The following is a 26,727-nucleotide window of genomic DNA, read 5'->3' as shown; positions in this document are numbered from 1 at the left end:
ACCCGAATATAATTTAATTGTCTTTTTTTTCCAAACAATGTTTTTACCTACGAAACAGAAATAAAATATTAAAAATATTAATACCCATTTTTTGTCCTGTTGTTTTCTTTAACTTTTATTTCCACATTATTTTGACTAGCTCTTGGCTTCCAGCTTGGTTTACTGTTATATATTGTTAAGTAGTAATGTTTAATGTTCATTCCTTGTGTTACATTTTACGCGCATTCTTCATTTACAAGTCGGTGACGTCTGTTTTGAAGAGCACTACGCATAGCACTACGCGTTGTGACATTGTTAGATAATATTTAGCTTACACCTATAAATAAGCGCCTCGATTTATAATTCACGTTCAACCTATTTTAAGAAAATCGGATCTTTCTCGTCACATAAATTGTGGTACCTTCACAGTCAGGTTAAAATTAGGATCTACCGGATATTTGACCTAAAATTTGTTCTCACTGGCAATTATTTTATTTACCTACCGAAATGTTTGTTCTCATTTGTACAATTTGTACTTTTTTGACGGCGCGAGGGTCGGTGACCCACCCTTTGTGATAAATAATTTGTCTAGCAACTAGATTTATCACTTTATAATACTCTTGCAAGTTTAAAATCATTTTGGTCAAGTACCGACTGACTTTATATCGGCATTCGGCCGCCCAATCCTTTGCTTTATAACTTTTTGTGAAGGTGTTTTTGTTTATCGAAACATTCAAGGTTTGGCCGAATTACGGACATGGCCGATTTTGAAAGTAGTGTTACGAGTGATCTAATTAAAGAATAGTGTACCATACAGTTCATAAAATGGAGGAAGAGCTGCGTTGTTTGGCTTGTAAACACTTATTTGAGAAGCCTGTGCTATTACCATGTAGCCACGCGCTCTGCCTGACATGTGCCCTAGGGCTTCAGCAGCCAGTAGCGGGAAGCGAGGCTGAGAGTGTGGCCTCCTCCAGCTCGGGAGACTACCAGGAAGCCGACAAGGTCTCTATTCTCAGCGAGACAGACAGCGGCGTCGTCTGCAGCTCCCGCCCCAGCAGTTACGTTGGATCTTCGATCAACGGCGTGATCTTCCCTCCAACCGCACTGTTCCTCACATGCCCCACCTGTCAAAAGCCGGTATACTTCGACGAGAACGGAGCCAACAATCTTCCTAAATATCGTGTTATGCAGAGGATAATAGAAAAGTTTGGAGATGGAACTGCGAAAAGTGAATCTGTGCAAAACTGTCAAATGTGCGAGGAAGACCCGCCCAAGGCCGCGTCTGTCCATTGCGAGCAGTGTTCTGTGTTGTACTGCGAGGGGTGCAGAGAGTCTTGCCACCCGTCCCGGGGGCCCCTGTCCAGACACACGCTTGTAGCGGCAGGGGGGCGGCGGGACGAGGGCGGCTGTCTGGAGCACGGGGGCGCTCCACTGGTGGCGCACTGCACGCCCTGCCGCCAGCCCGCCTGCTCCCGCTGCCTGCAAGAGCGTCACGTTGCCCACGATGTGCAGCAGTTAGGTGTTGCATGCAAAACACAAAAGGTTTGTCAAATCATTTATGCATTCCATGTAACTACTCACTAACTGCCTCTTCAACATCATTTCTGTACCTTTATTTTGTTTTTATCTTTCTCTAGGTAATGTGAATCATGTTTATGTAATTGTTATCTGATTACATCAATGTATTGAATTAATTATGTATTATTAATAGTAAATAGTGAAGGATTGGTATCTCAGAATTTGTACACAATAATTTCCTTATAAAAATTCAACCTATATGTGCTATGATTTTAAGATACTCAAAGAAAAGTTAATAGTTTGTCTATGCTGTGATTTGTGACTTTTTAGATATTGAGCCGTGTAGCACTGCCTAATCCTCCTTAATAAAACTTTTCTTACAGATTTAAAGTGTCCTTTATCATGACAGAGAATACAATATTACATTGTCGCTGCCCGGAAGAACCATTTGTAAAAAACTTTAGGGATACATGCACTCTTTCTTGCTTGTTTACTGGGGATGGTTCATTCGCAGTATTGAATGTAACTAAATACAAGCAGACTAGTGGTCAATTTAAAAATTTGAGAACATCAATCAATGCGGCTTATGCTGTTCAACGGAAAGGCCTATAAAACTTATTTGAAATTATTGGTTCATATGCGGTATTGAACTTTACATCGACAATACATGTACAGACGGAGCACTCCGCTCCGATTTGCCAAGGCGAGAAGATACTGATAATAACATAACACCTTGCACAGCGCCTTTGAAGTTTTTACTAGCACCAGACGCCGCTTGAGTCAGGACTGGCCACGACGATACATGATTATGTTTGAATAATATTAATTTTGATTTGTAATTTATCATGCATTTTTTTTCTGGCAATTTCATGATAATCTCTAGTGGACGAAAATAATAAATTGAGTTATATCAAATTGAATAATTTGGGTTTTGTAAAAACCATTGAAAATTCCTTTAATGTTTAATCGTTAATGAATCTTCTGCATTTTGTTTATTCCAGACTGAGTTATCACAAAACCTTCAACTGTTATCGGAAAAGGCCCTTGCAATGACTGAATATATACAAAGGGTTAAAACATTAGCGGAAAAAGTCAATGTAAGTTTTATTAACAATAATAATTAATTCTTCACCTGCTCTCAACACAGGATTTCCTAGTGAGATAGGCACAGTACATCTACAATAATTTAAAGTTGAATAAATAAAAAGTATGCAACATATGCGTTACTACATTCTGAGGCCGACATATACAATAGTATTACGCACGCAACGCATATTTGAATCGTAATATCGCGATGTTCAATTTATTTTACGTTATAAATTACTTTACCTACTAAAAATCCATTAGTTATTTATCTCCCATTTTAACAAAACGAGCAATAAATGTCTGTAAATGCCAAACGCTACAACAAACATAACCTTAAACTTTTGAACGCTAGTGTATCCTCGTTGGAAGGCCTTCCACCATCTTTCTTTCACACGTTCCACACAGATCTGGACATAGCAGATCCGTGTTGCGTTTGGGGCCTAGGATTGTGTTTCGTGTAGTTTTAAAGAAAATGTATGGATTGTAAATTGTCTTCAGGGGGCCATAACTCCGATCGAAAATTGGAACCGCAATATTGTGACGTCATATGATTGCCTAACTATATCCACCAATGAAAAACTCTGAAAGTCCATGGAATAAACTTTCAGAGTTTTTCATTGGTGTATAGTATAATAAGTAGGCTCCGAATGAGAATTTTACTGTCTATGCATTGGCATATCTATGGTTTTTTTAGGACCAATTGGTTTCATACAAAAAGCCAGAAGATATCGATCTAGTGAATGGTTTTTTTATGGTTGTCTTGATGCGTTGTGTAGATTGCGTTTGTGGGCCCCGTGTGTCCTTACCTTAAGTGTGTTTGTATGTACTACAATGCATACACATAAATAGCTTTGCCCAACATCAAAATGTTGTAAAAAATGTAACTATTCAACATTGTCTTTTTATCTGAAGCTAACTCAAAATATTAAACATTATATTATTAGATTACTTTTCACAGGTTTGCCCATTTGTATCGCTTTATATCATAAATTCAAAAACAATAAAAGGTCAATTTGAAGAAACCCAACTGAAAATATTTTGACAGCTGAATAACAAAAAACGTGTTGTCGTTATTACAAAGTTATCAGTACCAAGCTGTAACATCTATTCACAAAAATTTCATGGTTTCTCAATGATTTATGTGTTTTATCATTTCAATCTTTTTTTTATAGGAATCCTATACGGATTTTGAGAACATAGTCACAGTTCAGTGCGAGGCTCTGGTGGAAGCGATAAGATCTCGCAGGGAAGCTTTACTGGAGTCCATCAGAAGCGATAGAGATGTAAGGGTTAGAGACATGAAGGATCAGGCGGCCATGTGCACGAGGCGACTGCAAAGTGCAACTGGGCTTTTGCAATTCTGCATAGAGGCGCTTAAAGAGACGGAGAGTGCTGCATTTCTACAGGTAAATTCGTTTTGCATTATTTAACACTATCTGCATATTTTGTTATTATATTTCTTTATGTATTTTTTTAACCCGGGAGAAGTGGCATTTCAACGACCTGAGCCGTTATTAGCATATATAGTTTTCTCTCATGCTTCTTTAATTGGACACAATTTTATTACAATTGCTTATTGTAGAATTATTTTCTTACGTATGATAAATGATACACTCCTCCGTCTTAAATCATTAACATTTATTAGCAAACCTGGAAGAAAATTATACAATAATGCATTTTTAAAAATGAAAGAATTTTTTTTTCATAAAAAATTTTTTTTTTCAAATTTTAAAAATATGTATAAATACTCGTTGAGTTTTTCGAGAGTGTGAACTTCGAAACATGTCAAGTTCATATACTTGACATGTTTATTGCACATCAGTTGCATGTAGTGTTATAAAAAGATACTTGTCGTTAATGGCCCAATGAGGGTACCCTTCACAGTGTGCATACAGCTCTTCGTAGTACGTTCGCTTGGGTACTAAACGTGTCCCTTCTAGTCGCATTAACATATAAGAAGGTACAGAGGGGTGTAAGCAACATTATCAGGGGATCTTTACACGCCATGTTTAATATTTTTAATGAAGGGTACCCTCACTACGCCACTGCTCCCGGATTGAAAGACAAATATTCCCTGGTTACGAAAAACCTGACAATATTTTAATTCCTTTTATTTCCATCATTATAAATATAAAATACTGCTTGTACAGTGATGGAAGACTTGGCTAGCAGACGATTGAGCCCACAACGCCAACAATGCATTGTCACAAATTAATTACTTTTCATAGAACAAAGCTTTAATTATTTTCTGCGAATGAATTAATACAATAAATTACTTTTTTTATAATAACTAATTTAACACACTTTTTTATCTCAAAAGTGTCACTGAAAAGTTTTAAAATGTGTACCTGTATCTTTTTGGCTTCATTACAAAACGGTAACAGAAATACTGGAGACTGGAAGACGCTCTGAGTATCACCGTGGTGAATGACCACCATTCAGAATCTGATCAGCCAACTTCCCAACCCCATCTCCTTTCTTTCTACACTCCCTTCAGCCCCACTACATACCTTCGGCTGGTAACAGTTTGGACTCTTGTTCGATAAAAAGGTATACCTGCAAAAATAAGTTTCATATCATCGGGGGTATGACTCAAGAAGATTATTGAATGTGTTTTCCTCCTTCCCAGGTGGGGTCACTGCTAGCCGGCAGGGCTGCAGGGGTGGGGGTGGAGTGTGCCCGCACCCTGCAAGGGGCCCCACGCCCCCCGCCGCCCCGACCCGACCTAACCCTCGATGACCGTTCGCTGCTAATGGCCATTAACCACCTTAACTTTATACAGATGAAACGTAAGCTGATTTTCTTTATTAAAAAAAATTTAAGTATTCACAGTTCACATATTTGTCACATATGATTGGGTTGTTTCTTGAATTCAACAGCTCGACTGTGGAAAGATTATCCGACTTCTTTGTTTTATCCCTCCTACAACATGGGTCTTGAAGAGACATTCCTCTACAAGTTCACTTCTTCCTCTCCTCAAAAAGACTCTCCACACAGCTTCCCTAACAATGACATAGGCCCTGAGGGAAATTATTTTCCTCAGGGCCTCTTGTGTGCATTACTTAAAATGGTTTTTTTCCTAAATTTTCCTAGTATTATATTTTTCCACCTTGCATGGTGGAATGTCTAGTTTCCACTTTATTTCGTTTTGACATTGTTTTTGTTTAAGAGTTTGTGTTTTATTATGTCTTAAATTTTCTTTTATTTTTTGATTTTTCTTTGATTTTGTTTTTTTTTTTTTTTTGTCTATTTAGATGTTCTTTGTAAAAAAATAACATGTAAAAGCCCAGCCAGGCGTGAATTTATAAATAAATTCACAAAGATTATTACCGAATGCAATCAACTGTAAATTTATTGAATTGATGCAGCAATTTAAATATAGTCATAAAAGAAAATGTATGTTTCATTTATCATACTACTTTATACTGTTCTGCCGCTGTAAGCAAAAAAGCAGCTAGGAATTAGCAAAATTCATATTCTGATATACGAGAATTCTGAATAAAAAGTACAACAGAATGTAACTTTTGCAAATTTCTAGCTGCCATTTTGCTTATGACAACAGTATTGATCACTTAATTTTTTAGTATTTACTTTACCATGTAGTTAACCCCTCTAGACTAATTTGTTCGCTTTTGGGAACAGCTCACCCGTATCTCCCTTGGTGAGAAATATGATCTAAACGGTATTAGAAATAGAAAAACTCATGTTTTATATTCAAATTTAGAAGTTAACCATTGAATAATTTAAATGTACACCCAGGGCCGGCCTTGAGCCAAACAGCGCCCGGGGCGAGTAAAATTTTGTCACCCTTTGTCAAAAATGTAGACGCCTACGTTGGTGATCACTGTAATCAATAATATTTGGATGTTTTGTATTTTTGTGTATCGCCGTTTTTATGGAAAATAATCTCAACGGCGATGTGTTAGGACTGTGGACGTTAGGTATTGTAAACCTGGAGCGGACTGCTCCAATAAGGAAGTTGAGTGAAAAATATTTTGACTTATAAAAAATATGTTCATGTAGATCAAAAAATATCGATTCTAAATATATAAATATATTATTATTCTTAGAATTAGTTAAACGTTCTTGAAAAAGCATTCAATAGCAATAGACTGTATACGCTCCACGATTGGTCGAAAGAATTCTGTCGTCACATGTGTCGTGACTTGTACGTACAACGGAACACCTATGGTGCATCTCTTTCTATTACATGAGAGATGGTCGGTTTAGATGAGAGAGGTGTATAGGCCAAAGGTTTATTTGGGTTTGTCAAATATATGTACGTATTTGTTATTATTATTATATGAAATGGATTTCTAAAGATACATATTCGTATAGTGCTTTATAATCATATGTTGTTTATTGCATAACTTAGATGTTTTTATTATTATACATGTCACATAGCATGTGATACACTTCAGGCCGCCGGCCGCTCAGAAAAGTCTCACAGTGAACTGGGCTGTAAACCGTTATTTTACTTTTGGTCTCTACTTTTCTGCGCGGTGGTCCTGAATTCGCGCGGGGAACGTCAACAAGTAGCGACGGCAATACCGTACAAGTATCGTACCGGGCGTGAAAAGCAAATATTCTAACTTAAAATATTAATTTAACTATGAAATCTTAATCAATTTTCTTTTTTTTTTAATAACATCAATTATAATAGACGGTTAACATTGGTAAAAAAATTACTGGAATTCCTTGTTAAGAATTAAAAAATTTTCCATACATAATGCTTAAGCGACGTGGTTTTCACAGTTCTAATGACGTCACACTACACCCCGCCTGTTACCGCTCGGATTCCGCTCGTTTTGGCGGGCTTAATAAAATTTAAACTTTGAGAATTAATTTAACTATGAAAACAAACTTTAAAAAAAAAAAAAATACCAGTATTTAAGTTTGAATGCGAACATTGATAAAAAAAAAATAAAAAAAATGGACTCAACTTCCTTATTGCGCCCACATAGGGCCGGCCCTATGTACACCTCAATAAAACCAAACTTTCCAACCGCAATTTGAAAAAAAATTATCAATCTTTGCCAATTTTTTTATTAATTATTTTTATATGAAATGGCAAAAAATTTATGATCAAATGTGAGTTTTTTTTCCATACCAATAATTCTAGTTTAAAAAAATTATGTTTGCATTCAAAATTTGGATATTTCAAAAATTATATATTTTTTTCTAATAATAAATTTTGAAAGTGTATTTTATCATCTTTCAAAAACTGTTTTTAATTTTTGAATACCTTCAGAAATATTCCATTTATTTGGATTTCATTGCAAAGCGGAAATATTCCGATCTTCTGACAGAAAATGCCAGAGGCCTGAGGGGTTAATATGTATCCTTATAATATTATGATTAACATTGGTTGAATGAAGTCTTATTGTGAATATTGTTGTTCGCAAGCCGCTGTAAACGGGGAAGATAGACAACCTGCAGGTATTGTGAACTTTCCTAATCGAGCACTATTGCAAATCTTATTTATATCTAATTGTTTTATGTTTACGACAATCATTATATTGTGACTAAGTTAACACAAAACCATGCCTTTATTACCTCACCCATGTATGCCACAACATGTATTATATCGCGTTTGGATCGCCAAGAGATTTAAGATGAGACTTTCTTTTTGATAAATATTTTCTTAAACCAATATTTTTGGGTTCAGTATTATTTTAAGGTTCACACGCCCTATCTAGATAATACTTAGTTCACGGTCGGTCACAATCTTATATATTTGTGGCATACATGAGGATATACTCGTATATGTATGCCACATACACATATTTTATGTTTGTAGCATACCTGGCCGAGAAAATAAAGATACCATTTTGTACATAACTCGAAAAAGCAAGTGTTAATCTGTAATATACGTAGACCGTTTATATTTATTAGCAAAGTTATTATGATGTTTGGTCTTGCCTCTGAGAATTCCGTTGTAGAGCTCCTCTCTTTCTGTTACATACATCATTTATGAGAAAGACTGAGTAGGTTTCAACAGAGCTATCAGCTGTATGCCTTAAATCATATTTTATTATTAACTACATTTTCCATGCTTTTTCAAATATTTTTTTCCCACCCATAGCTCCCGGTTCTCCAGGTCTGGCCCCGGAACTATGTGCCGCAGAGAACAACTCGGTAACAGTCGCCTGGACTCCTCCAATCCATAGTCATGTTGAAGGTTACGTTCTGGAACTAGATGACGGACATGGCGGTGATTTCAGGGTAAATATTTTTTAATAAAAGTCTTAAAATATATTGTAGTTAATACTATCTGTATTAACCCGTCATATCCCGGGACCGCATATGTGAGTGCGGCACATTATCTACGAATTAAAAAAAAAAAAAAAAAATGATGTGCGATTTTGACCCTTATGTATAAGGAATTTGTATGAAGAACAAGGTCACAATCGCTTGGGCTATTCTCGTTCTTTAAGCAGCAAATACCGGAATGCCTTCTAGCTTTTCAGATTTTTTACAAAGAATTTTTCTGTGGAATGCCAATGAAATATTTGCCGCGTTTTTAGTGTCAAAGCGTCTTCTTTCATTATTTTTGATATAAATTGATTGTGGAAATAATAGATTTGAGGTATCATCAGAAAGATAGTTTTATCTACATTATTTTGATGTAATTTTTATAATATTTCACCCAAGAAAAGTGATGAAAATTAACTTCGTAAGAAATGTCAAAATTTTTACGTCATAATGAATAATTATATTTTTAGCATTATTTATTTACAGGTTTATTGTACAAAATAATATTATTAGTAACAACAGTTGTATAAACTACCGAAATCTGGAAGAATTGTTATCATATACTTATAAAATGCGACACAAAAAAAATTTAAGTGGACACTTGACGTTTGATTTTGGAATTTGAGCCTTTGGAAATTGAGCTTGGAATTTCCTGGGACACCACAGGTTAACTACAATATATTTTATAAATTTAATGCAGTCCTCCTTTTTACTGACTGGGTGAAGATTTCTTCTTTTTACCGTGCTACTGCACTCTGGTGGTAGAACTGCAAACCAAACATTCTCGGAAGTTTCCTTTTTATCAATATTTTGGCTAAACATATGTTTATTTAGAGTGACTTTTGTTATTATTCTCTCCGTAAGTTAAACTCCAGTAGTTTGTGGTTCTGTATAGTGTCAAATATACCATAACAAGGTAAAACTTTGCCAAGTCATCGAAACCACAAGTAATATAAATGACTGCGGTTTGAAGCGTGGGAAATGTATCTTAAAAGACAGTTGCGTAAACTTAATTTAGTATCAAATTTCAGCTTCAGAATTAGAATATTTATACAGATCAATTCTCAATCAACACATGCACATACAATATGAAATTGAGGATGGGTTGTTTAACAGAATTTGAACAATTCATCAAATTTCAATGTTCATTTTCGGGTTCTGTGAAAGTCCTGTTATAATGATATTATAACAGCACTCGAAAAAGGCTTTCACAGAACTCGAAAATGAACGTTGATATTCAATGAATTTTTCAAATTCTCCCGAAACAACCCGTCCTAAGTGTTTGACAAAGTCACATCGTAATAAAACATTTTTATATTGAAGAAAATGTTCTAATGGGACAGTGTTCTGATACTCTTCTAAATACACCTTGTTTTCAAAAAACCAGCAAATGAAAATATTTAAAAATTTCCTCCAAGCAAACAAACAGAACACATTGTTTTTTTTTTTTTTATGTTACACCTCATAAGAGCGCCCCTGTCTGCATAGTGAAAAGACAGTGGAACTATATCTCCACTCGGTTGGGCAACGGTGTGAGTAGGTCAAGAGGCATAAAGAGGCCCAGATTATATTTGTGTTATTTCACAATTTACTTATTCAAAAAAATATATAGCATTTAGACTCTGGAACATTTACGGCATGTTCCAGAGTCGAAGAGTCAGCTTGTGTTTGTCGAGTTTCACGTACGTGCACCCAGGATGCGCACAGGGGATCAATGCTGCTAGCTTCTTCTGTTCTCCATTGAAATACCTGTAGAACTCAATGCCTACACTGTTTCTGTGCATTAGAGATAGTAATCGGTCTGTTAACAACTGATTGCCAATTTGACGAACCACCCACCTTTTGTGTGCGGCTGTATTAATTGTATCTGTTTTTAGGAGGTGTATTGCGGCCGGGAGACAATGTGCACTGTGGATGGATTACATTTCAACTCCTTGTATAATGCCAGAGTAAAAGCTTTTAATGCCACTGGCGAAGGAGTATACAGTGAACTTATCGGCTTACAAACTGCACCAGGTATGTTATTGCGTTTACTGCACTATTATTTCATTTGTGTTTTAACCCTTTGAATGACAAGCTAAAATGCTGAGCGGCTCGCCGTGCGCTGGCTGACACTATTTTCGTAATAACTTACAAATTTTTGCAAAATTATGTTTTCTAAATTGTACCTACTGTCTTATATACAGGTTTTCCAATAAGAGGTGTTATTTTGAATAGCCCGCTATTACGGTAGATGTTACTTTTGAAGCTGTCATTTTTTGACATTTGACAAGTAACTAAACTACGCCATTAATAAAAATGGAACGATACATGCTTAACAACGCATTGAAATTATTAAAATTCACTTGAGTGAATCAAATGCAAATCATCTTGAGTGATGAGGCCCATTTCCACCTCGGTGGCTTCCTCAACAACCAAAATTGTCGCATCTGGAGCTCGGAAAACCCAATAGTTATTGTTGAAAAGCCTCTCTATCCTCAACGTGTGACTGTTTGGTGCGGTTTATGGTCCGGCGGAGTCATTGGACCTTACTTTTTCGAAAATGAGGCTGGAGCAACAGTTACGGTGAATGGATTGCGCTATCGAGAGATGATTAATGATTTTAATGGGCGGAATTGGATGGTATTGATCTGGACAACGTTTACTTTCAACAAGACGGCGCTACGTGCCACACAAGCAACGAAACCATTGATCTTTTACGATTGAATATCAAAATAACACCTCTTATTGGAAAACCCTTTACAAGTATATATTTATACTCTATTCTTAGCACGCTTGAGGTAATTTTTTACAAAAACTGCGCTGCACAAATTATCCAATTATTATCCTATGTAGTTTCCAAATTAGGAAAACTTTTTTATATTCTGAGATTTTTTTCTTTCTAATCTTATAAAAAAATATTATAAGTGAATCAACTTTTTTTTAGTGTGTAGGAGCATTTTGGTTCAAAAAACCAAAATTCGAGGCAAACACCGTGAGTTTCTAATAAATCCGCTACAGATATGCTGGCATTCTAAGGGTTAACACTGGTTAGACATGGTTAGTGATGTTCACATGTGTGATGTGAATGGCAATATTCCCCTGCCCAATATAAATTCCCCAAAGGAATTTTTTTTTTTTTACTAAAATTCTGAACGGGGTTGTCTTTTTTTGATGAAAATGTATCAACGATAATAAAATTATTTTTTTGATAACTTCACACGAGACACCATTCAGTACAATTCGTAATTCGATTGACAGTACTGCTGTGCCAGTCATTGTGTGTACCGTGACATCACACGCCTATCGGCCGTCCTCAAATATTACCATTTTGATTGCTTTTATTTTTGGTACTATTTGGTATTTTTAAAACATTTTATGAGTTCTGTCTCTCAGAATGCTCAATTTAATATGATACATTTGTATAGTACATGAAATTTCCTTGTAAGATTCGTCATGGGGTTTTCACCATTGAGATGAAAATTCTTGTAATATTCCCCAAAAGTAAATTGACGGGAATTTACCATTCACTAGACACGGGTGACGTCAAGCATCACCACAACTCAAATAAACCATTAATTATTTGTATTTAATTCCAGTGGCCTGGTTCAGCTGGGAGGGGGGTGGACGTCCGGACGGGCTAAGCCTGTACGGCGCGGGGCTGGGAGCACGCGTGGCCGGCTGGGAACACCGCGTGGCACTGGCGGGCGTGGGGCTGTCGCGGGGCGTGCACTACTGGCGCCTCACTGTGGACCGGTATGATGCTGACACGGACCCCGCATTTGGCATCGCAAGGGCCGATGTCAGCAGAGATAAGATGCTCGGTGAGTTTTATAAAACACCTTTGGGGATACTGTGCGGCAGGCGCGGTCTGTCCATACATGCTATGGATGCTCCGCATCCCTTGCATTTTAGAGTAAAAAGATTCAGACTTCTAGCCATAAACAGCAATACTGCAATTTAAATATTACTACAGCGACTTAAATGTGATTTTTTTTACAAAAATGGCGCTGTAAAAAATCATTCAAATATTATTAGACATCGTGCATATTATCGTCCCGTTTCTGTGTACGCACAACGAACGACACAATACAAACAGCGCCAGCGAGTCTAAATACACATACATTCTCAAATACTGTAAAACGCGTAAAACATATACAAGCAATAAAACCGTGGTGTGGAAGCGATCTGTAAACCGTATCAAAAATGCTAGAACATACGTTCTTTCTGCTTTCAAGAAGCAGTCCTTTGTCATGAGATCAATGTCAATGTATGTATATTGGAGCTCCAGACTAGACGTGGCTACCACTTATTGTAACTAATGAGTGCTGCTTCACCGTCCAAAAACATAATGGACTTGTGGCTTGTTTCTAAATAAAAATTACTGCTGCCAATTGATTATGTTTCGTTGTATTAAAAACATCAACATTTTAAAACGAAAAATTATTAAACCCTATATATCCTACTCTAGCATGATATATGACATTTACAAATGTTAACTGAAAAATTCTTATATTGTTTGTATTTAACCATGCCACAAAGCACAAAGAGCATAAATACTACATGATGGCATTTTTTCGTTCTGACCTAACAATATACATCAGTGAGACAAAATCAGTTCCGACAATTAAGACCCACGGCGATTAAATATTCGGTTTTTATTTGAATTTCTATCTCATAGAATAGATGAGGTGGGAACACGCCATTATATAGGACTAGCGCAGACCCGTTAAAAATCATGGGATATTATAATTGTAGGATTTGTAAAGCTGAAAAAAAATAAAAAAAATTGGCTCACGATCATTGCCTTTCAAAAAAGACTATCAGAAATTTACCTTTTGAATGAACACAGTTAGTAAACTTGAAAAAAGACGACATCAATTTGTCAACAATTGAAACAAAAGAAATATGCATTTCAAATTCAAAATTATTAATTAATTAAAATAAAATAATTTTTCGGTACATATTTTGTCCCTTGTGTGAATCATTCCCACAATCAATTCATATTTTGAAAATCAAAGCAGATCTCTGTTCTAGAGTTCATTTAACCCGAGTTACACATAGTCACAAAGACACCAACGAATTTATTATTTTTAATACTTAATCCCATCACGCGGCACTTCTTGACACAATGTTTTAGTTTTAGTGAAACATCTTGCATAGATCAGATTCATTTCTAACCAAATTATCTATTTAATGGTTAAGAGCTTCAAGAAGTTGTTAAAATACCTGACCTAATAATGAATATACTCTTTTATTCTCTTAATCTAGGGAAAGACAATAGCGGCTGGGCCATGTACATTGATGGCTCCCGCTCCTGGTTCCAGCACGGTGGAGCCCACCACAACCGCCAGGAGGGGGGCATCTGTGCCGGCTCCGAGGTCGGAGTACTACTCGACCTGGACTCCCACACGCTGCGCTTCACCGTGGATGGACAGTCCCAGGTAAAAATTTTTTTTTTTTAATCAACCGAAAAGGAAAAACCTACCTCCTGCGCAATGCAAGACTTAATTTCAAAGAAATGTATATTGCAACCATGTTTCTTGTTTATTAAATATCAACATGTTACACCGTGAACCTCTCTTCCTCTGCGAGAGTATGGCTGTACCTAGATAAGTACGCTATGTTTGTAGAAATCCTCCTATTACAGTAGAACCTCGTTAATTCGAAATCCACCGGACATCAAAAATCAAATTTCGAATTAACGAATTCCCACGTAATTCGAAATTTTATGAAGAAAAAAAAAAAAAAAACGCCGAAAATCGATTTTCTCGGCCGCCTCTTCAAATCCAGGTGGAATTTTAGTTGTAAATTCGTATTAATACCAATTATTTCTTTATTTTCGCGGCCGATTACCGTAGCGGCGGGCCCTTTAAATTCAGATATTCGCAATAAATTCGTAGAAATACGATATATTTCCGCGTAAATTGAAATTTCGCGTCCGATTTCCGTCGCGGCGGGTCCTTTAAAATTCAGATATTCGAATAAATTCGTAAAAATACGATATATTTACGCGTAAATCGAGATTTCGCGGCCGATTTCCGTCGCAGCGGGCTATTTAAATTCAAATATTCGAAATAAATTCGTAAATATACGATACATTTACGCGTAAATCGAAATTTCGCGGCCGAGTTTCGTCGCAGCCGACCCTTTAAATTCAGATATTTGGTGTAAACTCGTAAAACTACGACATGTTTCCGCGTAAAACGTATTTTCTCGGCCCTTCAAACTCGGATATTCAAAATAAATTTGAAAAAGTATGACATTCCAGTGTAAATCGATTCATATTTACAAGATAATAATACTAATTAGGACGATGTATAACCACGTAAAAATACATTTTTCGGCGTTTTACCGCCACGGCCACAGATTTACGAAATATTATGATTTATTTTCGCAAAAATCAAATTTTTTCGAATTACACGAACAAATTTTCGTGCGCGGACAAAAATAAATTTCTAATTACGAATTAACGAATTTCGAATTAAAAAAATTTTTGTATGAAAAAATTTTTCTGCGGAAATTTTTTTGGCGAAAATTTCGAATTACGCGTTTTTTCGAATTATCGGGGTTCGAATTAACGGGGTTCTACTGTAATAATAATTTTAAATATTTTTTTAAAATTATTAATAGAACTGATTAATTCGGTTATTTTGATATTATATTAATGTTATATTAATAATGTGAATACAATTTTTAAAAATGATAATTTTGGAGGTAAAAACTCTTATAAAATACACTTTCTTAAAGATTAATAGTTTTTCAAGGAACCAAAACCATGTTTGAGGGTTTTACTGTAAAGAAGAATTCTGTTAATTTGAAATCCACAGTACTTAAAAAATCTAATTTCGAATTAAGCATTTTCATTTTAAAAAATCGCCGAAAATTAGTTCCTCGACCGCCCCTTCGGATTCAGAAAGTATCTTCGGAGTAAATTCGTATATTACGTCTTATAAATCGAAATTTCACCACCATTTTCCGTCGCAGCCAGCCCTTTAAACTTTGATATTCTAAGTAAATCCGTAAAAATATTTCATGTTTCCCGGTAAACGAAATTTCGCGAATTTTCGCGGCCTCGAAACTCAGATAATTGAAGTAAATCATTTCATATTTACAAAGTAATAATACGAATTAGGACTATGTATAACCACGTAAAAAGACACTTTTCAGTGTTTTACTGCCACGGCTGTCTGTCAGTTTCAGATTCACGAAATTAAATAATTTATTTAACAAAAATCAGGTTTTTCTAAAAATTACACGAAAAAAAATTCACGTGAATACAAAAATAACATATGAAAAAGGATTTTTCTTTTGTGAAAATTTAGAATTATGCATTTTTCGAGTTATCGGGGTTCGATAGTATTCACTTTATTTAAAGTTTTCGTTCAAACTATTCGCAACTTACAAGGAAAGAATTCAAAGCAAATTTTTATATAGATATACAGTAGAACCACGTTAATTCGAACCCCGATAATTCGAAAAAACGCGTAATTCGCAATTTTCACTAAAAAAATATCCCTAAAAAAAAATTTCATACAAAATTGTTTTTTTAATTCGAAATTCGTTAATTCGTAATTCGAAATTTGTTAATTCGAAATTGGTTTTTGTCCATGCAGGAAAATTTGTTGGCGTAATTCGGTTTTTCCGAAAATAAATCATGAAATTTCGTTAATCTGAATCTAAAAGACAGCCGTGGCGGTAAAACGCCGAAAAGTGTATTTTTACGTGGTTATACATCGTCCTAATTAGTATTATTATTTTGTAAATATGAATCGATTTATAGTGGAATGTCATATTTTTTCGAATATCCGTGTTTGAAGGGCTGAGAAAATTAATTTTAAGCGGAAATATGTCCTTTTTTTACGAATTTACACCAAATATCTGACTTTAAAGGGCCGGCCGCGAAGGAAAATGACTGCGAAATTTCAATTTACGCGTAAATAAATTGCATTTTTACGAATTTATTTTGAATATCTGAATTGAAAGGTTAGGCCGCGACCGAAATTGGCCGCGAAATTTCGAGTTATGCGTAAATGTATTGTATTTTTACGAATTTACTTTGAATAACTGAACTTGAAGGGCCGACCGCGGCGGTAATCGGCTGCGAAAATTCGATTTACACAGGAATAATTCGTATTATTACCAATTTACTCCAAAGATACTACCCAAATTTTAAGGGGCGGCCGAGGTACTCGATTTTCAGCGTCCTAAATTTTATTTTTTTTTAAATTTCGAATTATGTGAGAATTTGTTAATTCGAAATTTGATTTTTGATGTCCTGTGGATTTCTAATTAACGAGGTTCCACTGTATATGTATATCCGATCTCTCTAGCAGCAAACTTTTATCCTGCTTTCCACACTACATATTAGTAAAGAAATGTTTGCTACCATTTATGATTAACAAAGATAATTTTGTACCAACTCCTGGATGGGCTTCTTCCACTCCTCTCGGCCTTTATCCTTTGGTGTCATGTCTACCACTTAATTTTTTGTCAGTTGAAACATTTACATAAAACAATATTTTTTGTTGCAGGGCGGGATTGCCTTCACCGACCTTTACGGAGTGTTTTACCCGGCCGTTTCACTGAACCGTGGCGTTGCGGTCACCCTGTGCCCCGCGATTGAGCCACCTAGTGATTTAGACGAGCCATAGCAGAGGGTTAGCCTATTACAACAGTAATTCAAATGTTTTTCTACCGTGAGGATAAATTACACGACGATGCATTATACCCTAAGTACAGATTGTTCGATTGGGATTTTATAACAAGTGACTGTGGGAACTTGTGATAAGTGTAAAAGAGAATTACAACCACAGATATGCAATATAAGGTGTGTGCTAAGCTAAATTTCTGCACAGTTGAAAAAAAGGACGATTTTCATCTTCATAAACTGCTCTGCATCAGCCACCGATCTTCATCATTTTGTGTTTCATCTTGTAACATTTCCACAGATGACGTAATATTAATCTGTTAAAATTCTTGCCTTCCCAACTTGCTTCCCTCTATATGTGTACTGAAAGAGAAAATTGCTGCCACTGCGGAAATATCCGTTCAATCCAAGTGGTTTTTTAATGTAGATAATAATTGTACACCCATAGACATTTTAATTGATAGACTATTATGTTTGGCACCAGAGGGCTCGAGAGTTCTTTGAATGAACTACGACATCAGTCTTAAATTGACCGCCGAAGAGCGAACATTGAAATAACCAGACCCAGTGCAGATAAATAATTTGCTAAAGTAACGCAATGATTTGCAGCGCAGTCCATTGTAGGACTTTTCTGCGCAGGATCTCAATCACCTAGCATAGCGACGCTAAAAATGAGCGAGGTGGGTAAATGTGCCTAACTAAATAGTATAACAAAATATATCAAATTTTGGAAACAAGCCTGAAATTTTCTTCACCCGATTCGGGGTTTATATTTAAGTTTTTAAACCCAACCAGCAATTTGCGCGCCATTAAAAGGACTAGAAATTCGTAAGCAGATTTTATTTTCGTAGACTAAATAGTGATTATTACAACGCGAGTTGCCTGTATACTGTCAGATTCATTTATTAACAAATCACGGAAAGGGAGACAGTCGTGCCACCTTCCCGTTCTACGCACTTGGTTTGTTCCCCTTTCCCTGATTGGCTGTTCTATCAATTTAAATGTCTATGCTTGTACCAGACAGTTGTTTCATTATTGGCATCAGGCACATATATATGATATTGTGCAAAACTTACTATGTACCCACAGACTGATTTTGGCATCTAGTAATTTTACCATATTGTTGCAAATTCATTTCATGTTTTCTAAACTATATAGATCACTGATAATTATGTACATGTACTAACTGATATTCCCTTTTCTATTCAAATATTCCCAGTGTATTGGATCTGTAAGGTTCTTAGGTTAAGTTAAGGTTAATTTAATAAGCATGTTGTAAGTTTGCACAACAAAGTTTGTATAATAGTAATATTTGAATGATTTGTACAGCGCCGTTTTCGCAAAAAATCACCTCTAGGGCGCCTATATCACGTAATCTAAATTGCATGCAAACCTTCAAACACTGCATTAAGGCCCGTATTTAAAATACTGAAATTGTTATTTTTTGCATTTTCAATTAATTTATGAGTATCGTTTTAGTTACGATCAGACATAAAAAAGATCACAATATCATTGCTACAAATCCATTAGCCATTTGACAACGGCAGTATACCTACATTGCTACAAATAAAAAGTATGGGAACAGGTGTATCGCCTTGTCGGAAAACTGTGATTGCATCAATAAATCATTGCAGTGATAAATTAAGATTGTTTTCCTTTGTTCAACTTTGCTGCGTGTCTTTTATTTCGCAGTTTCGACGCAAGGTGTACATTATATAATAAGCCTAAACTGGGTTGGAATAATGGATGTGCGTCAATGGTTATGCGGTCACCGAGAGCTTGCGTGCGATGAAATCATGAACTACAGGTTTGTAAATTCTTGATATCTCGAGTGCCTACCCCCCAATGGCCTCCATGTTCGAGGGATTACGCTCTCGACTAGCAAGTCAGAGGTCGCGGGTTCAAATCCCGGCGTGCGCAAGTAAATTTTACTTGATTAATTTGTGTTATTTCACAATTTACTTATGATTGGAAGATACCCGCAGTAAAACCACCATTCAGAATTGAAACGTAGATTGAAATGGCTTTGGCCGTGTTTGGTGACCAGATTCGAATTAGCCAGGTACTTTCCCACCTTCCTCTTCACATCTCCTCCCCCTCCCCATTACCTTCAGCCTCACAACATACCCCAATTGGGGATGCCATAGTCCCACTGGCTTCAGACGGTTGTGAGCAGTTGGGACTCTTGTGCGGTTTCACGCAAAAGAAAAGTGTGTACTATTTTAATGTAATATTAAAATAAGCTATTTATTATAATAATATAATATATTCTGTCATATTGTCAGCTGAGTTTAATAAAATAAACTTAATGCTACATCGTCCAATTACAATCATTTCCATGTTATTTGTTTCTAGAATAAGAATATTAATTATATTTCTGTTTCAGTGTGTTTTATTAGCATTATGTAGTGATATATTTATTGTATTGATGTGTCCATCCATTTTACTATTATTTATACATTCATATTCCACTCGAAAGCTAAACCAACTAGCGGATTGAATGTCGCTGTGATTTTTAATTTGCGTTTTATTTTATTTATTTACACAATGTGTCTTTACAAATAATAACGAATTTTACATGAATTACTAAAATTATTATTGTAACTTTTAAGATAAACTTAAGAATACATTGAGAAATTCATTATATCCATTAGAGATGAATACACAATATTGGCTAGTGCTGCAGTCAAACTATTCTACTGTACATCAGTCGCTTGTTGAAAACTATTTGATTCCGTCATCAAGCTATAAATCGGCATCAGACTTTTGTCGTAAAGATGATAAAAATTAAGTTTTCAGATTTATAGAAGGCATCATTTTTCTGATTGTAGAAGTTTGTGTATTTTTTACCGAATTGTAGAAAGATATACAAAATAATGTTTTGTGTATGTTAATCTTGCCGTAAAATATGTTGATTTATTTTACAATAAGTTTACGAGCATGTGATATTTAAAACAACCGAACCTTATTCGTGCTATGATTTATAATATTACACTATGTATTGGCATCTGCGTAAAAGTTTTGTTGTGATTATTTTTATCCTAGCTTTCAAAGACTTTTTCTTTATATATTATATTTTTGTTGTTGTGAACCAACAGTTTGAATTATTATAAACGTAAGATTATTTGAGTTATTTTCAAAAACACTTACCAGAGGTGTGAATATCGATGAAATCAGTGAAAAAATTGATTTTGTCATTTCAAAACTTGTTAAATGAAGGAACCCTTGCCTTAGAATACCTTCTTCGAATTAAGTGATCTCCAGTGCGAGTAATTTGAGGCTATAATATATTAAAATCAAAATTATTTACATGTGCTAAGTCAGAGCATAAAAGGTTCACCTTACACCATAGTAAGACATATGTTCATAGGGTTGACCAGATAACTCATCAAAATTACAATTAACACATTTAAAAAGTCATGAAAAGTGATGAAACAAAAACTATGTTGAATAATTTAAGTTTATTGTCATTGTGTTGAGTTATCATGGAACCGTTTATAGGTGCCTTGAACATATTTCATGTTGATAATTGTGCACATTTAGCATAAGAAATAGTAAGAGTGTTTAGTTGTACATAAGAGTTTGAAGCTTTTACCCACCGATTGCGGACTGAATTGAATAAGGGTACTAAATTAATGTAACTTACATACGTAAAGTTAGTATGTTTTAAAGTGCATAAAATAATTGGCTATCACTAGTTAAATTTTGTAATAACATTTGGACCTTTGAAAACCTAATTACGTATTATGATTGACATGAAAAAAATTTAGTTCTTTTTTTTAATAATTGTGAATTCTAGTTTATCGTTGCTACGTAGACTATTGATACTGAACTCGGTCCAACTTTGAAAGTCAGGGTTTGTATGCATAACTTATAAGTAATGTGTTAGTAATGAATGAAATAACTTGTAGCATTTTATAAATTTGCCTAATTACATGTGATGTGCTTAAAACTCAATTTAAATTGTATTGTAGTTATTTATTATTGTTGGAATATCGAAAAAGTTGTTTATCTTTTTTACTTGTACCATGTAGAATCACCCCCCCCCCCCCCCCCCACCGAAGTTAGCGCACTTTAGCCCGGACACCCTGTAGAATGTTGTATGAAAAGATTTCAGTGTATGTTTATGATTTCTCGTGAATATTTTTCACCTTTATCAAACAGTATCTCGCTCATATGCAAGTTGTGGAGTTGCAAAACCCGCTCAATTTTTCTTACTTCTGGAGTCAGGAAAAACTGTTTGGAACAACTTGAATATACATATAAAGAATATACCCTTTATGCTAAATATCAAATTAATTAGGCATTATTTTTTTGTTTAGTTAAAAATATTAATATTATATTTATTTTCAATTTACTTTAATACTTTTTGTGAATGTACCAAAACTAGCATGGGTTTCCAGAACTGTTTTGCATCTCCATCAATCATTTGCAAAAATATTTTTTATTTCCACAGGAATTCGGAGCAATACACGTGCCCAAATAAATTTGAGCAAAATGTAACCTCTCACTTGTGAAGGCTCTAAAAATTTATTTTTTTTACATTATGGTATATCATCTTAAAATGTACTTAATTGGCAGCTAAAGCTGCGTACTCATCTGCGAGCTTTAACTGTAACCAGTCTTTAGTGTGTATGTGATGTCCACACCTCTGCGAGGCCACACGGCAAAAATCGACCATCTAAATTGTTGATTCAGCAAGCCACAGTTGACCGAAAACGCAAGCGCCAAAGACTAGCTTTAGACTGTTGCCGTGAGGAAACGGATCAAATGCGGCGGGTAAAAAAATCGTCAAGCTACAGCAGATCACTCACCACATAAACATGTTGAACATGAAGAATTTTACGTTTCTTTATTCTACAAGCAATTCTTGAATTACAAATTATTTCGACACTAGCATGTAGTGCGTCTGGAATAAAGTAAGTAATGCTGCTTCAGAATTTATGACTTTCTGACAATCTTTTGCCTGCGTTATACGTACAATCGTCATAATCTACAATCCTACCTTATCAAATTAACCAATCAATGAAAAAAACATTTAAACGAAATGGAACTAGTCGCATCGATAATAATCGACTGTGAAAATGGAGTGGCTGTGCGCGGCAAGTCACTACGAGGCAAGAATCGATATTGTAAATCCCCGATAACCATAACACACTATGATTTTTGGCAACAGGTACAGTTTGCAAATGAGTACATGCATGGCTTAAGACGTAACTCCCAAATTTTACAAAACAAATTTTTCTTTATTATCAATACTACTTTGGAAAATTCAGTACTATCCAATTAATGTTAATGCTTTTTAATTTAAACTACCTATAGTTTTATGAAACTATTTTGTGCTATTTTGTTTGATGATTAAAATAAAATTACCATTTATGATTGCATACAGATATAAATGAGTGAAAACACGTACTTATTGATCTCTGATCAAATTCTACTGCCATTATTTTAAAAGTTTTATTTATACATTGATAATAATTAGTAGGATTTTTTTACTGGTTGACTTTTGAAAGACGTAATCAAAATTGACTGAAAATGGTAACTGTAGATACATTTAAGATAAAATTTAGGGATACAATTCCACCTTCAAACAATCTGCTTATTATTTATAAAATTTGAATTTTTTTATTTTTCTGTAAACCAGTACAATGTTTAATGTAAATTGTTTACATTTAAAAATAAATTGTACCCTCTGATATAAGTGTGTAAAATGAATTACTGTAATGAATACACCATCATAAAAGCCATGATTTTTTTCTATTTAAAGACTGCACTCACTTTATATCATATTATTTGTAACTAGATTACATATTTTAATTTAAATATCAGTTAATAAACCGAATAAATTTATCTCGTTTTTCATTTGTATTCCAGATAATTTAATAAAAAGTATTTTTAACCTTTTGAATGCCAGTAGGTAGAAGTGTAGATGTGCACAGCAGGCCGTGAATTTTTAATCGAAATAAATCATTTTTAAATCTTATTTTTATAAATTAACAACATTACACCTTGAAAGGATATTTAAATGACTTACCAAATTTATTCAATATTCAAGAAAAAAAAAAAAAAAAAAAAAACGGGACATTATGTATGATACAGAGGCTCAAAGAAGAGCGAGTAAACTCGCTATTTTTCTATGGCTGGCCTGCTGGGCACGTCCAAGAATGCGAGTAAACTCGCTCTTGGCACAGAAGCGGTTAAATGATTTATTTATACAAATAGTTTTTTTATAATATATATTTTTTAACTGCATGATCGAAGGAATGATTTTTCCACTTTGCTATCTTTTACCAAGACAATAAATGACGGAGTTCCAGCTCTTAATTCAAAATAGTCTTCCTTCATGATGTCCAGAAGGGTTTTATTGATGTCCACTTTAAACAGGGTGAACTTCTTGGTTCCTTCGTAATACAGGTTCAAGTCCTCCAACTTGTAAGTTCGTTCTTTGTCCCATTCCGGAGGAGTTACGAACATCTGAACCAGGTGATCCTTCAGGACTGAGGACTCTGCACAGTGCTGTATGAATTCCGTGATCTTGTATTCCGGGTAGAGCAGTAAGACCGGCCACACAAGCTCATCTGCTCCGGAGGGATCTTGGTGGACGCGGGAATCCGCCACACCGGGGAATGTTGGCTCCAAGTCTGACAGACTCATGGTGTCCGATGTTGCATTGTTTTCCATCTTGATACCTATTGAAGAATAGATGCATAAATATTAAGGTAACACTGCCATGGTTTGCAATCCTGCGGGATTTCTGTCATATTTGAACCGGTGGATTTGTAGGATTTTTCGGTGCGGGATTTACGGGATTGCAAAAAGAAATATTAAAAAAAAACCTGATGTTTTGTTACTCATGGTTGAGAATTGCAAATCATTATGGCATAGAAAACGCCAATGTCTTGTAAGATGGCATGACGTCAACGCCGCCGAATTCACAAATAAAAATGAACATGTCATTTTGGTGGCATATCATTTTATAGAAAATTTATTTATTAACATAAAAATACCTTTATTATCGTAATTTTTTAGAGTAAAAAATACAGTGAAAATACCCTACTCCGGTTGTGATAAAGTAAATAATGCTGCTTCAGAATTTAAGACTTTCTGACAATTTTTCGCCAGTACATACAATCATAATCTACAATCCTACTTTATGAAATCAATCAGTCAACGAAAAATACAGCTGGAAATGGAAACTGCTCTATCCAATCAATTGTAATGTTAATTTATTCTATGAGTTTGAAGTAGAAAATATTATTGTGGTCATACCTCTTGCTGCAATTGCTTTAAATATCTCTTCTTCATAAGCCGACTTCTTCTTTTCAACAAATTCCTTCTTCCTCTTATCCCTCTCTGAAAGCGTCTTCTTCTTCTCAGCTTCCCGCTTGATCCTCACTGCAGTGTTATTATCAAAATTGCGCTTCAGAATCTCATCGCAGTATTTGAAGCAAGCATCGAAGTCAGATATTTTCAGGGCAGATTCTGCAGCCCTGACCATGCATTTTTGATACTCTGGCTTGAAGGAGAGAGCCTTTTCACAATCGTAGAAACAGGACCGGTAGTTTCCCAGGAAGAAGTGGCTGGCGGAACGGTTATTGTACAAACTTGCATTGACTTCATTGTCGTCGCATCTCTGTTTTATGCCTTCAGTATAGCTACAAGTATTTAAAAACAAATCAACAAAGCAGAAAATTTTAAATAATTTTTTTGTAAATATTTGAAATCTATTATTGTTATTGATTAATTAACGGTTAATAAATAAAAATATGAGAAGTTTGCCTGCTTAGTTATTAGTAGAAAAGGAAAAAATGTACCCAATAATTGAAAGTCTATAATTCTTGTGTTTGAAATTAAAATTTCCATCTTCTTTGTAGTTCCTTGCCAGCTCTACGGCTGTGTTCTCATCAGGGTCATATTTCAGTCGCTGCAATCCCTCGGCTAATGGAGAGAGGACATCTGTTGAATTGGGGGCTTGTTTCATGAAGAAAGGATGCTTGTCCATTTCCTCCTGCAACACGAAAATACATTGTTTTAATATTATTCTTTATTTAAAAAAAAAATAGAAAACATACTAAAAATCATCACAAAATTAGCTATTGATCGTGAATACCACTGATGAATGTGGTTACAGCGGAATTTTCAACAGCAGGATTGAGACATTATTTTGATTTTAGCTTCATATAAGCAGGGCCAGCTCTGTGCAGACGCAATTGGAGCAGTCTGCTCCGGGTTCGACTTGCCAAGGAGCCTAATACCTAACACAGCGCTCTTGAGGTATTTACTAGCGCCAGGCGTCGTTTTGCTCAGAGCCGGCCCTGCATATAAGTGTAGACCTAACTAACAACATTTTCCTTGTACTTATTTATATTGTTATTTCAGCCCCCAGAAACTAATCAATATAAATGAAGGTAAATATTTACCTACGACTACCGTTTTTACTACTACAAAAAATTGCCCCTTTAATAACGCCTGCTCGCGTCCCCTTTAGAGTTATATCCCAGTTTTCAAGTAGTTTGTGGGCTACGCTAGGTTTGTATAGACTGGTTTGTGATTTAATTCTACCTAATCCAACCTAACCTAACATGTACGGAATATTTTCTCAAACGGTAGTCGTAGGTAAATAATTACCTAAATGAAATACTAAATAATGTGATAGCATCCTAATATTCGATACATTTTAAATATGGCTCATAAAATCGTCCACACCTAACCTCCCAACGGTCCTCCGGCCAGCCATCGGTATATCTTTTCTTCTCCAAACCTTCAATGAAGTCATCCAACTCTTTGTCCAATTTGGCTGCGAGAGCCAACCTCTCCTCGTCTGACATATTGGGAGTAGGAGCAGCAGGAGTAGCCATCATAAGTTGTGCAGATCGATATTATAAAACCAATAACACTATAACAAGTGATACCAAGCGCCGATATGAAATGTCAAAGTCAAATCGCGATGTAAGGGAAAACATGTGCTACGCGAAATGCGATATTCCATAAATAATAGTAATTGCCGTATGCCCAAAAACAAAACATGAAGGCTACGAAATTTTTTAGATTTATTCATAAAACTGCACGAAATCAATAACTATAAATGAATTTAAAAAACTTTAGTTTAGTTTCCACCATGTTTCCACTTTTGAATGGTTTTTATTAGGGATGGGGAGAGCAGGGTCCGGCTAGATCGATAATCGATACATTATCCCGGGAGCCTCCCGGGATAAAATATTACAATAATTATTTTAAAATAAATCATTTTTTCAATA

General features: G+C 35.1%; 2 protein-coding genes across 3 annotated transcripts; one reads left to right on the top strand and one right to left on the bottom strand.

Moving 5' to 3' along the window:
* The first annotated feature begins 527 nt into the window (after window positions 1-527).
* Window positions 528-23,360, top strand: Trim9 (E3 ubiquitin-protein ligase Trim9). Its single transcript, XM_089635876.1, has 9 exons — window positions 528-1,521; window positions 2,499-2,594; window positions 3,756-3,989; window positions 5,213-5,372; window positions 8,669-8,808; window positions 10,716-10,854; window positions 12,417-12,641; window positions 14,089-14,261; window positions 17,352-23,360. Exons 1-9 carry the CDS (start codon window positions 805-807, stop codon window positions 17,469-17,471), a joined length of 2,004 nt encoding a protein of 667 aa, XP_089492002.1. The 5' UTR covers window positions 528-804; the 3' UTR covers window positions 17,472-23,360.
* Window positions 23,361-23,665: 305 nt separating this feature from the next.
* Dpit47 (DNA polymerase interacting tpr containing protein of 47kD) lies at window positions 23,666-26,606 on the bottom strand. 2 transcript variants are annotated; one of them, XM_089635879.1, is made up of 4 exons: window positions 26,177-26,313; window positions 25,285-25,478; window positions 24,740-25,125; window positions 23,666-24,159 (listed from the first exon to the last, which is right to left on the bottom strand). In XM_089635879.1, exons 2-4 carry the CDS (start codon window positions 25,470-25,472, stop codon window positions 23,714-23,716), a joined length of 1,020 nt encoding a protein of 339 aa, XP_089492005.1. In that variant the 5' UTR covers window positions 25,473-25,478; window positions 26,177-26,313; the 3' UTR covers window positions 23,666-23,713. The 2 variants fall into 2 exon arrangements, with proteins under 2 accessions (XP_089492005.1, XP_089492004.1); XM_089635878.1 differs by having other exon boundaries at window positions 23,668-24,159; window positions 26,182-26,606.
* Between the last annotated feature and the right edge of the window lie 121 nt (window positions 26,607-26,727).

The sequence above is a fragment of the Hesperophylax consimilis genome, chromosome 9 (genome assembly GCF_061612785.1).
Source record: "Hesperophylax consimilis isolate HC1 chromosome 9, BYU_Hcon_1.0, whole genome shotgun sequence".
Lineage (NCBI taxonomy): Eukaryota > Metazoa > Arthropoda > Insecta > Trichoptera > Limnephilidae > Hesperophylax > Hesperophylax consimilis.
Note: the sequence above shows the minus strand (reverse complement) of the source record. Positions and strands in the feature narration are given on the sequence as shown.

What these genes read in the sequence shown, in the direction of transcription:
- Trim9 (XM_089635876.1), top strand. Translation starts at nt 805, where the DNA reads ATGGAGGAAGAGCTGCGTTGTTTGGCTTGTAAACACTTATTTGAGAAG. An exon ending in AGAGTGCTGCATTTCTACAG is followed by an intron (nt 3,990 to 5,212) that starts GTAAATTCGTTT and finishes CCTCCTTCCCAG; the next exon opens with GTGGGGTCACTGCTAGCCGG. An exon ending in TAACTTTATACAGATGAAAC is followed by an intron (nt 5,373 to 8,668) that starts GTAAGCTGATTT and finishes TCCCACCCATAG; the next exon opens with CTCCCGGTTCTCCAGGTCTG.
- Dpit47 (XM_089635878.1), bottom strand. Translation starts at nt 26,331, where the DNA reads ATGATGGCTACTCCTGCTGCTCCTACTCCCAATATGTCAGACGAGGAG. An exon ending in TATAGACTTTCAATTATTGG is followed by an intron (nt 25,126 to 25,284) that starts GTACATTTTTTC and finishes AAATACTTGTAG; the next exon opens with CTATACTGAAGGCATAAAAC. An exon ending in TAAAGCAATTGCAGCAAGAG is followed by an intron (nt 24,160 to 24,739) that starts GTATGACCACAA and finishes ATTCTTCAATAG; the next exon opens with GTATCAAGATGGAAAACAAT.